The following is a 13,008-nucleotide window of genomic DNA, read 5'->3' as shown; positions in this document are numbered from 1 at the left end:
TTTCAAAAACTTCTTTGAACACGACGTTTGTTGTAGAATTCAATGGATGGTTATCCTTGTCATGGATTAATATCTTAAGCCCTTTTTTGCTTTTGATCCTTGTCATGGAAAGGAGAATATCCTCCAAGATGCTTCACTCGGAGAAACGTACCTACAAATAATATAATGAAAGGCAATGGATTTAAAATTAATAGAATGATTATTGTAGATAGAATATATAAATTTTATTATAACACATATAGTCAAAACAGTGTACATATAAAATTTTCTACACCATGCATGTAAAGAAAAATTGCACACTTTTAGTTGAAATAGATAAATTGCATGACATCATATTTCAAGTGATATATTAGAAACGTACCTACAATCAATATATTGTTTGATCTCATCAATATTCTGCGGCTGGTTGGAAGTTCCATCATCATTCGGTACAATGGCAGCGGTGATTCTGTCGTAACCTTTGTTGATGTACTTGAATAAGTACTTAATCGATGTACTTTGATTGCACCATTCCATGTTTATGTGAGCTTGGTACTTTGTCAACAACTTCGCATTGTATGGAACAACATTCCGGTTATCGACTTGAATTCCATTCTTAAGAACTGTATGTCCATTGTCCCTTCTTCTATATACCGAAAACCCATCTTGATCAACAATTGTTTCGGGCTGAAACTGTTTTGGAAAATATTTAGAACATTTTCCATCTTTCATGCACGGTGAAGATCGATTTGCAAATCCACACGGGCCATGAATCATGTGAGTTTTAACCAAATTATACAACTCTTCTTTTGCAGCATTCTTCCTCCTCAAAACAGTTTAAAAATGTAATTCTTCATCTACCATTTTGAATATTTTCTATTATAGTACTCACTCAGGCTCTATAATTCAAAATGATCATACTTGATCATACATCTGAAAAAATTACACATATATAACAGATATTATATATCTTCATCATTATAAATAAAACAAAAGATATATAATTTTATAGTGAATAAAAATATCAAATGTTCACCTGATAAAAAACATAACTTACATTGCCATGGCTTTATTTGAATAAAGTTTTCTTACAGCTTTTGCTCATTCAACATGATAAGTTCATTTCTTGAATTTGGAACAATACTTGAAATGCTAATATATAATATATAAGGTACATGTTAAGAATGGATCATTTCCATTATATATATATATATATATATATATATATATATATATATATATATATATATATATATATATATATATATAATATATATATATATATATATATATATATATATATATATATATATATATATATATATATATTTGGTACGAAAATTCGTCTATTTCCTCCAAAATAATTGGCAATTACGTAACATGTGGATATGTGTAATATAGGGAAATGAAAAGTTTTTCATCAGCCTATGTATTAATATAGCCGTAGAACCTAAAGGGATTTCATTAGAGCATGTTTATCTATAGTTTTCCCAAGTTCCTACACATTTGCCGATGTTGCTGTGTCAGAAGCATTTGGATATTTGAGATTTTCCAACGTTCTCTCATTTGCAATGTCCATAAAGAAACACACGCTCCTACAATTTAAGTGGTTCATATTTATTATTAAAAAAATTCAATTTGTCATTTAAAAAAATCAAACAATGATAATATTTGACAAAAAAAATACAATAATAATTAATTTGATTTCAGGATATTGATTTTATTTTGGAATGATAAGATTGCAACAACAATAAAATAACGGTAATATTTATTATTAAAAAAATTCATTTTGTCATTTAAAGAAAATCAAGCAACGATAATATTGGGAAAAAAACTACAATAATAATTAATTTGATTTCAGGATATTGATTTTGTTTTGGAATGATAAGATTGCAACAACAATAAAATAACGGTAATATTTTTTAGTAGTATAAATAAGTAAGAAAAAATATTGTCAATGTAAGAAAAAAACAGTATTAAGAAAAAATATTGTCAATGTACAGAATGAATTTATAAAAATTGCAATTACATAATGATTTTTTTTAAAAAAATATATATGAATCCAAACAGAATATTGTACCTGGAATTAATTTAAAATTGTATTTTAGTAATCTTATAGGGGAATGAAATAAATTTGTTAATTTCAAAAAAATTAATATTATATTATTCAAATTTGGTAATTTATTTTAGTAATCTTATAACGGTAATATTTTTTAGTAGTATAAATATATAATTTATTTTATCACATTTTTCACTCACATCTAGTCTAAATTTGACCAATTTATTTTATTTAATTTTAATTTTTTTGTGTACACATTTCATTTGAAAATGAACCTCAATCAACATAACACATGCTCCAATTTTATGCAAAATGATGGAAGTCCTCTTTGTATCCCAAATCAACAAAACACCCCATATTTTGGAAATCCATCTCTTATTCCAAATCCACACCATAATTCAAGATTTCAAAATTCTCTTTTTATCCCAAATCCATAAAATAATTCACCCATTGGAAATTACTCATATCATACATCACCTTACCCAATGAAAAACTCTCTTTTAATGTATTTTGATATATTTGAATCAATTTTTTAATTATATTTTATATAATATATAGTGGGATTTAGTGGGGCCCATTTTCTTAGTCCACTTTAATTATTTACAATCATTTTCTTGTACAACTAAATGTATAAAGAATTGATATTCTTATTGATTTATTACAAATCATGCATAACATTAATTATCTTACGGCTGAATTATTTTAATACTCCACTGACCTACCCAATAGAAAGGAGGCAGTGGACATAATTATTCATTTCAACCCCCAACTATATTTTGGCAAATAAATAATTTAAATATGTTGAGTTATAATACTATATATGATGACGTGAGATTGGTAAAAAGTATAGTTGCATGCTTAACTTAATCATTTCAAACAAACAATGTAGATTTTCCATTACCAATCAAAAGACAATTCACTGTATATGATAATTATACCTTGTTTTTTTTATAAATCCTTAATTTAATTGAATGCAAGATTCAAACATTTCTGAACTACCTGCAATTTTAACATATGTATTAGACTTTGAAAAAAATTTGTAAAAAAATGTGTTTCTATGTGTTTTCTATAATTAGTTTTGAAGGATTTCATAATAAATTTTTATGTAATTGTTTTTTAATTTCTAACACCATTAGGCATGCTGAAACCAAACATGACATGCAATGATCACATACCTTCCACTGAAAATTATTGTTATAGACACTGCCATTGTTTATAATGCAGGTCATATTCTCCTTAATGACCTCTTTCCATTTTAGTAAATGGTCATGACGAATAAGGACCTGAATCCGATCACCCTAACAAAATAAAAATAATCTTCTTTTTATATGTTATACAAAAAAGTATTTTGTTGTAATTACTAACTATCATACAAAAACCTATACTTAAAAAAAGAAAAGCAATTTACCAAGGAATCCATAACAATCATCTCCAAATGTTCAATACCCTTATTATTCACAACACTCCAAACATCCATTATTCGAACAGCAAGACACAAAGTTTCTTTTGAGTCATTGATGTCTTTCACATAATCAACCTTTCTACTCATTTTCACTGAAAAAAAATTCAAAAATTAATGTAACTGCAAATTTAGATGACTATAAAATTACAAACCTAATAACCTGGAAAAAAAAGAGTATATAAATTTGATAGAGGTGTGTGGCAAAATGCTGAAAAGGATAAATGGGATTAATAATGATGATAATAAATATTAATAAATAACAATATTAACAATAATAATAATATTAAGTGGGTAAATGGGATTAATAATGATGATAATAAATATTAATAAATAACAATATCTACATTTAAATGGGATTAATAATGATGATAATAATGATGATAGTAAATGAGATCAAATAATTTTAAATGTATTAAAATTCTACTCTTTTTTTATGAAAATGGCTTGCATCGAATTAAATCTTGAATTAATTTTCAAAAGTAGTTCAATCCGAACCATACTTATTTATTTTTTATTAATATAATATAATATAATATACTTATTTATTTTTTATTAATATAATACAATATAATATATTAATTTATTATTAGTTTGTTTTAAGATTAATTATTAGGTTAGTCTATCTATTTACTTTTAATATTTCATTTGTTTCAAATATAATTAAGTATTCTTATTTTAAAATTTTACTTTTTAAATTTTTTATTTCATTTTTATAAAATTAGTATTAATAAAAGTTATAATTTGTAATTTAGATATTAAAAAACAGATTCAAATTAAAACTAAATCGCATGAAATTAAATTGATTTGATCATTTTTTTAATTAATTATATAAAATCAAGACTTAAATACTCTTTTAAATTTTATAAGTTGACATGGATTTTATTTTTATTTATATTTTTTTTATAAAAAAATTTATGAATGTTAACAAAATTTTATTTTAATTCTTAAAATTAAAATTCACACAAAAATTCGAAGAGAAATCCGTAGAAAATCTACGAACTTTTACTTTAAGAACAAAATTAAAAGACATTCAATATTTAATGACTTTATTAAGGAAAGTTACAGAGAAAAAATGATCAAAATATTATTTAAACTTAAAATTAAATTAAATCATGAGTAATTTTATCTTTGAATCAAATGAATATTTTTCTCAAAATAGAAACTTAATTATATACTTAATTCTATAAATAATTTATTATTATAAATTTAAAAAACTTAATTATACTTATAGCTTATTTATTTTAAACCTCTCACAAAAATAATTTCTTTTATTTTAAATTTTTAAATTCAAATTGTTTTGCTTTTCTTACTCATTTGCATTCAAAATCGATGACATATATTATTATTATTATTAATATTTGAATCAATTTGATATTAAGTGGGTAAATGGGATTAAGTGGGTAAATGGGATTAATAATGATAATAATTATGATAATAAATATTAATAAATAACAATATTAATGTATTTTGATATATTTGAATTAATTTTTTAATTATATTTTATATAATATATAGTTGAATCAATTTTTATGTTGTCGAGGCAAATTTATTAAATTGTAAAATGGTAGAGTTAGTTAGAGTATTAAATAGAGTTTAGTACGAAATTACTTATAGGAACATGAAATTAGCTGTATTATGAATTGTAATTAGGATAATTAAATAATTATGGTGGTAATTAACTTTTATATATCAAAAGTAGATTTTAATATAGGCCAATCCGACACTTGTGAATTTTTTTTTTAAATATCCAGAATTTTAAAAAAAATTTCAAAATTAACCCATTTTTCAAAAAAATTACACAAATGGGCAAAATTTGCCCTAATTGTGTACATAGGCGCCACCCTAGTTGGCGCCTACCCTTAATGGGTAGGGCAAGTCGCCACTAGGGGTGGCGCCTATGCCCAATCCCTTTTTTTTTTTTTTTTTTTTTTTTTTTTTTTTTAAATGTTGTATTAATTTTTTTTTTTAATTTTTTTTTTTTAAATATTAGATATTTGATAAATATATTTTTTTTATAAATTATATTAATTTATATTAACACTTATATATAAATAAAATTATTACAAGATATATATATATATATATAATTTATATATATATTAATTTATATATATATATATATATATTAATTTAATTTATAAACAATTAATATTATACACATTTAATTAATATATATAAATATTTATTTACAAGATATATATATATATATATATTAATTTATATATATATTAATTTAATTTATAACTAAATAATATTATTTATAAATTTTTGGGAGAATTAGGGTTAGGTAGACTGGTGTACAACCCAGATCTTTTCCTATAAATAAAGTGTTATTTCCTTGCATTTTCTTCAACACTGTTTCCTACCACCTTCTGTATCAAGTTGAGTTCATGGCATCCCCAAGACCGTCGTCATGGCAGCGAACATCATCAAGGCGCCCGGATCCTGAACCAGTAATCTTAAAAAGGGATGGGCATGTTATTTTCTCGCCTTTGAAACCCCCAATGGAGATGAAATTTTGGAACATCCGTTCGTTGGACCAACTAAAAAGGTCCTTGATGTCTTGGTTAGAGGGAGATTACCAACCTGGTGAAGTCATCAGAAGGATTCAGAGGCTTAGAACAAGGTTCTCATTTGAAACTGGAGAAACGATACGCTGGTGGGTTGAAGTTGAAAGCGACATTGATTGCATCCAAATGATGCATGGATCAGACGACATAGTGTTAACTGTTGTAATTTCTTAGATTTTAATGGTTGTTTGTCATGTTGTTGTTGTATTTGTTATTGTTCTAGTACTTGTTCTTGTTTTAGTACTTGTTTTTGTTCCAGTATTTGTTTTTGTTTTAGTAATTGGTGTTGTAATGTTAGATGTTTGTGTTTGTTGTTCAAGTGTCATCTTCTATTTGGAATAAAAAGTAAACTTTAATTTAAAATGATTTTGGTACACAGATTTATGAAAGTGAAAACTAAGTTGTGGAACTAGATCCACGATATGGACATTTGTTCTTATTATGCCCTAGTTGTCTACATATGCTACACTTCCTCTGCATTTTCTCTGCGACGTCCATTTCAGTTCTAATGCGCCTGCTATTTGGACGACCACTTTTATTCCGCCGCATCGATTCGTTGTGCCAAACAATTTCCCCGTCATACTCTGGCCAATACGCCTCCAATGCTACCACCGGAAAGGGATTGTCGTATACATTGAGCAATGTTGCAACTTTGTAGATTGGAGACACTAGCGATAATGCATCGAAGTGGCTGTGTGAACACGCTGCAATGACATGGGAACAAGGCATACGATACGCCTGAAATTGACCACAGTCGCACCAACGGTCTGGTATTAGGACCCTATACTCTTGTCTGGGCAGCCCTTGGTTGTGGTCAATTGTTTCCTTGACACTGAAAGTGTGGCCATGGCGGTCGAACTCCGTAACCCGATGGCTGCTGGCTTTGGCGGATTCCTGCCTCATAAACTTCATGCAGGCTTCACTATAAACCTGACTCGTCTGCAACACTTCATTCCAGCGCCTGCCCCTTGTTACGAACAACGTTGCCATCCGAAAATAGGTCGCACTCACCAATGCGGTTACCGGGAGGTTACGTATGCCCTTAAACACGCCGTTCATTGATTCCACAAGATTTGTTGTCATGTGGCCCCACCTCACCCCATCGTCGTACGATCTAGTCCACTTCGCTCTGTCGATATTATCAATCCACCTCCCTGCATCAGAATTTGCCAACACTATTTCCCGGCGATAGTATTGGAATCCAGGCTGGTTTAATGCGTACCCCGCGTTTATCAAATGTTGCTTCAAAAAGTTATCCTTGAACTCCCGCATAAAATTTTGTGCAATATGCCTGATGCAGTAGACATGGGTAGACGGGGGGTCATGCCAGCCATTTGCTGGATTATTGTATGCACTGTCTATTGAGGCGTGCCTGTCAGAAATAACGCAGATGCCAGCTTGTGGAGTCACGTGCGTTCGAAGATTCTTAAGGAAGAAACTCCAACCAGCTGCCGTTTCTCCTTCCACCAATGCAAAGGCTATTGGGAAAATATTTGAATTGCCATCTTGTGCGACCGCCATCAGTAACGATCCTTTGTATTTCCCATACAGCCAAGTTCCATCGACTTGAACAAGTGGTTTGCAGAATGTGAACCCGATGATGCATGGACGGAATGCCCAGAAAAGTCTATGGAAAATTCCATTACCTTCTAGACGAGTTCCGTCAGGGGATTGTGCAGGCAAGGTCTCCATTATAGTAACCGTCCCAGGTGAATACAATCGTAGTGCAGCCAGGTAGCGTGGTAGTTGTTTGTATGATTCCTCCCAGTTACCGTACACCAGTTCAATTGCCTTGGTTTTTGCTAACCAAGCCTTTCTGTATGACGGTGTATATTTGAAAACAGCCACACAATGGGAGATAATTGTTTTGACCTTCAGTGACGGGTCAGCCTCAACTAGAGGTAATATGGAATGGCAGATCATGTCATGGCTAAGTTTGCGATGATCCTGTGCCATGTTGGTGTTGACGCAAATGTGAGCTTGAGATATTGACCCTATCACCCACGCGTTATGCTTCTTCTTGTACGATGCCATCAACCTATATCCACACTCCGGATTTTTGCATTCAATAACGTATCTTTCCGGATTTGATTTGATAACATCGTAGTCAACACAATTTTTCAAGTGCCAGTTCTTTATTGCTAACAGACACTCTTCCTTGGTCCGAAATTGGTCACCCTTCTTTAAGTCCTCATCAGACCTCATATATGGGTTGTAGAACATATCTGATGAGGGCTCATCCTCGCCCAAGTTAAGTGTTGTGAAGTGCGCAGGAGGTGAGTAGCGTTGCGCTATAGGTATTTGAGGTTGGTCTTCGTCTTCAGAATGACGGTTCACCAAGTCATCAACCACGTCTTCAGCATCATCAACCACATCGTCTTCAACGTGGTGCTCAGCATCTTGTTCGTCATCAATCACAGGATCAATAACCTGTGATTGAATATTCTGAGTTGGTTGAGGTTGTTCCAACACAATGTACAACACTATGTAGTCGTAACCAGAGTACTCATGGTTACGAAGCATGTATTGTGTCTCCATGTCATTTTGAATCAATGACTTATAAAACTTGACAGAGTTGTTTTCTGAAAAAAAAGGTTGTTGATAAAAAATTTGGGACACTGGTTGTCTTAGTTTGGACTCAATCTTCCTTTTCAGATAAGAGAAGTCAGCTCCTCTATTTAGACAAAACCGAGTGCATTCGGTGTTTCTAAATAGGAAGCCAGACTTATCACATTCATAAGTCTCACCGTTGACGTGAGCTTTGACTTTGTATTGTGAAGAAGATGACATGTTTTGTGAAGACATTGTGAAGGTTTTGTGAAGGTTTTGTGAAGGTTTTGTGAGGGTTTTGTGAAGGTTTTGTGAAGATATTTTCAAGGTTTTGTGAAGATTGCTGTGAAGATATTGTGAATACCTTTGCGAAAATGTGTGTGAATATTTATACTGCAAGAATCTTACTGAAGATTGCTGTGAAGATATGTGTGTGAAGATTGCTGTGAAGATATTGTGAATACCTCAGAGATTCCCATGCATGCCTGTTCCCCATCAAGTCTTCACCACCAAGTCTCAGAGATTCCCACGCATGCCTTACACGTGTCACACCCTTGAATGCAACACTCCCACCTAGTCTGTACTAATGCATTCCAACCTATCCACCTAGCCTGAACATAGTCTCAGAGATTCCCATGCATGCCTGTTCCCCATCAAGTCTTCACCACCAAGTCTCAGAGATTCCCACGCATGCCTTACACGTGTCACACCCTTGAATGCAACACTCCCACCTAGTCTGTACTAATGCATTCCAACCTATCCCATGCAGGTGTTTTGGACTTTTTCTACTTTTATAACACATATACGCCAATTAGTATGGCGTAACTAAATGAAGTATTCAATTTAAAGTTGTAATAAAACATAAAATAATTTAATTACAATATAATTATTTGTTTTTCTTTTTGAAAAATATTTGAAAGTGCACGCGTACACCACAATAATAAATATTTGAAAGTCAAATTTCAACCGTTAAATAAATTATTGGGGGATATCAAAGCTAAAATTGGATTCTACTATCTCTGTGACACTTAACTTCTCATCTGACCTGTACAGTGTGACACCTATTCTGCAAGATTCCCACGCATGCCTCACACTTGTCACATTTTTGCATCATCAGATTCCACCAAGTCTTCCCCAAGACAAGACAACTCCCACCTAGTCTGCACCTATGCATGCCAACACTGCCACGTAGTCTGCACCTATTCTGCAAGATTCCCACGCATGCCTCACACTTGTCACGTTTCTGCATCATCAGATTCCACCAAGTCTTCCCCAAGACAAGACAACTCCCACCTAGTCTGCACCTATGCATGCCAACACTGCCACGTAGTCTGCACCTATTCTGCAAGATTCCCACGCATGCCTCACACTTGTCACGTTTCTGCATCATCAGATTCCACCAAGTCTTCCCCAAGACAAGACAACTCCCACCTAGTCTGCACCTATGCATGCCAACACTGCCACGTAGTCTGCACCTATTCTGCAAGATTCCCACGCATGCCTCACACTTGTCACGTTTCTGCATCATCAGATTCCACCAATGCATGCCAACACTACCACGCATGCCTTACACTTGTCACATTTTTGCATATTCAGTTTACTTGAAAAAGAGTATAAATAGAGGGTCATTCTTGCAAGTTTTCATCTACCACTAACACTTTTATTCAGAGAACTCAGGCGAAACTTCTCATCCACCAAGCTTCTTCCTACATTGCAGTCATGTCGCTTCTTACCATGGGCCAAGAACACAGAGGAACTAGGGCAAACATTGCCTCATTCGTAAGTTTTTCTTGAACATTGCCTCTTTCGTATGTTTGTAGTTAGTTTTTTAAAAGTCCAATATAATAATTTTTATATTGTTTGTTTTTAAAGGATCCCAAGAAATTTCGTCAACGTTCACACCCAATGCCTTATCCAGACCCATGGTGCGTACCTTACATAGAGCGTGCGGGTTTCGGTCATGTAATGCATGTCGTAAATGCCACCATTGATGCCAAATTCATTTTGGCTCTGTGTGAACGTTGGAGACCTGAGACACACACCTTTCACCTACCAACTGGTGAATGTACCGTCACATTAGAGGACGTGTACATGCTTTTAGGTCTTAGAATAGATGGTAAGCCTGTCACCGGAAATGTTCAACAGCCTAACCAAATATGTGTTGAAATGTTGGGGGTAGATCTGGTCGAGGGTGAGGGGTCTGCCAAAGCAAGGGGTCAGGGTATTAAATTATCTAGCCTACAATTGTACCACGACTCCATAACTTTGACTGAGGAATCCTCCGAACAAGAAAAAGTCATAAAAACCCGGGTTTACATTATGCTATTGTTTGGGAACTTGCTATTTCCCGAAGGGACGGGAAATAGCATAAATTTTATGTACTTGAGTTTGCTCGGGGACATTGATAGAATAAGCACATATAGTTGGGGTTCTGCAGTATTAGCATTCCTATATAGCTCTTTGTGTAAAAATGCACAAAATGAGCACTGTACATTTTCTGGATGTTCTTTTTTGCTTCAAACATGGGGGTGGTGGAGATTGCCGAGGCTAGCCCCAGAAAATCCTAATGACTACTCCTTCCCCTACGCAACTAGGTAAATTTATGATCTTATTTCATTTTGTATATTTATTCTATAAATATTTGTAACTAATATTATTTATCTTTTTTTGTTTAGGTTCATTACAACCGGACTGGATTACAGTCTTACCCCCAAAAATAAAATTATATTTTATCGTCAACTGTTGGATCGTCTCCGAGCACAGGATGTATTACCACTAAATCACTCAACTTCTAACTGATTTATTAATGTCATGCATTATCGATAAATAACATATTTACTTTTTTCTTTGCAGTTTATTTGGAGGCCATATTTGGGATTGGAACATCAACCAAACCCCGAAGATGCAGCTGTTTGGACAGCAAAAACGGCCATAATGCGGTTCACCACTGTGGAGATGCACCAAAGTGACCGTGTCAAGCTTCAATTCGGAATGCATCAAGACATCCCAGGCCCCCCAATGTCCATGGAACCTTGGCATCTAAAAAAAGTCAGCCACCAGTGGTATGCCCAAAATTGGAAGGAATTTGCTAAGGAGTTTCGAAAAATGTGGAAAGACCGTGCCCACTATGTTCTACAATTTCCGGTGGCGCCCAACGAAATGAAGCCGACAAGGGAATATGTGGAATGGTATAGAGCAAATACCAATCCAGAAATGATTGTGTCTGACCCGTTCTATTTGGACGATCCCCGGATGCAACAGCCATATTTCCAACAACAACAACCACCACAGTATTCCCAACAACAACAACCACCACCTTATTACCAACAACAACCACCACAACCATTTTACCAACAACAACCACCACCACCTTATTACCAACAACAACCACCACCACCATATTACCAACAACAACAACCACAACACATGTCCACCCCCCAACCAAATCAACAATACATACCACAAACTCAATCCCAATACCATGAAGACTACCAACAACAAACTCAACATTCCCACCACCATCAACAGTCCCAACACCTACCACAATATCAATCCCCCTACTTCCACCAATCCCAACAATTCCAACACGGCAATTTCCCAAGCTCTTCCAGTCCTCCACCTAGCCCCGACACGGGTATACAAGAGGACTACCAACAGGACTACTACACACCACAACAAACATTGCACTTTGGCCAACCCGATTCAACCCTAAACTACCAAAGACCACAATTCGAGGGCGCACCCAGCAGTAGTCAGTTTGTCCCACCGAGACAAAGCTTCGAGGGCGCAGAGGGGACCCGTCTTTCCTACAGCACTGAAGGGACTTCGACCGAACCACAACGGCAAGCGGCAAGGGGGCGCGTTAGGGCAAGGGGTGGTAATAGGGAAGCACCACCACCACGTGAACCGTCTAGGCGAGTAACTAGACCTCCCCCGTGCGGATCGTACAAGGGACCGCATCATATGTGATTAATCATATCTTTGTAATATTTGCCTTGTTTATTATTTAAATAAAAATATTTTCTGTTTATTATCTTTATATCTTTATCTTTATCTTTAAAAATATTGTCTATCATATCTTTATACATATATAAATTAATTTTTTTCCAAAAATTTACAAATAATATTAATTACTTATAAATTATATTAATATATATATATATAAATTAATATATATATATAAATTAATATATATATATATATATATATATATAAATAAAAAAATTTAGACAAAATATATGTGTGAACATAAATTAATATACTTAATAAAAAACATAAATTTATAAATAAAAAAAAATTAAAAAAAAAAAAAACATTAAAAAAAACATTAAAAAAAAAAAAAAAAAAAAAAAAATGGATTTGGGCATAGGCGCCACCCCTAGTGGCGA

The 13,008-nt window shown here is 33.0% G+C and overlaps 2 protein-coding genes across 2 annotated transcripts; one reads left to right on the top strand and one right to left on the bottom strand.

The window, feature by feature from the left end:
* Positions 1-330: 330 nt before the first annotated feature.
* On the bottom strand, positions 331-711 carry LOC127136850 (uncharacterized). Its single transcript, XM_051063364.1, has one exon. It carries the CDS (start codon positions 709-711, stop codon positions 331-333), a length of 381 nt encoding a protein of 126 aa, XP_050919321.1.
* A 9,787-nt stretch (positions 712-10,498) lies between these two features.
* On the top strand, positions 10,499-12,653 carry LOC127135399 (serine/threonine-protein phosphatase 7 long form homolog). Its single transcript, XM_051062126.1, has 3 exons — positions 10,499-11,214; positions 11,296-11,386; positions 11,474-12,653. The coding sequence occupies exons 1-3, from the start codon at positions 10,526-10,528 to the stop codon at positions 12,587-12,589; spliced, it is 1,896 nt and encodes a 631-aa protein (XP_050918083.1). The 5' UTR covers positions 10,499-10,525; the 3' UTR covers positions 12,590-12,653.
* The last annotated feature ends 355 nt before the right edge of the window (positions 12,654-13,008 follow it).

Source organism: Lathyrus oleraceus, chromosome 4 (assembly GCF_024323335.1).
Source record: "Lathyrus oleraceus cultivar Zhongwan6 chromosome 4, CAAS_Psat_ZW6_1.0, whole genome shotgun sequence".
Lineage (NCBI taxonomy): Eukaryota > Viridiplantae > Streptophyta > Magnoliopsida > Fabales > Fabaceae > Lathyrus > Lathyrus oleraceus.
This window is presented reverse-complemented; position numbering and strand designations above follow the sequence as displayed.

Excerpts from the sequence above, each read along its gene's own strand:
- LOC127136850 (XM_051063364.1), bottom strand. The coding sequence starts at position 711 with ATGAAAGATGGAAAATGTTCTAAATATTTTCCAAAACAGTTTCAGCCC.
- LOC127135399 (XM_051062126.1), top strand. The coding sequence starts at position 10,526 with ATGCCTTATCCAGACCCATGGTGCGTACCTTACATAGAGCGTGCGGGT. Across the intron at positions 11,215-11,295 it reads TCCTTCCCCTACGCAACTAG|GTTCATTACAACCGGACTGG; the intron begins GTAAATTTATGA and ends TTTTTTGTTTAG. Across the intron at positions 11,387-11,473 it reads ATCGTCTCCGAGCACAGGAT|TTTATTTGGAGGCCATATTT; the intron begins GTATTACCACTA and ends TTTTCTTTGCAG.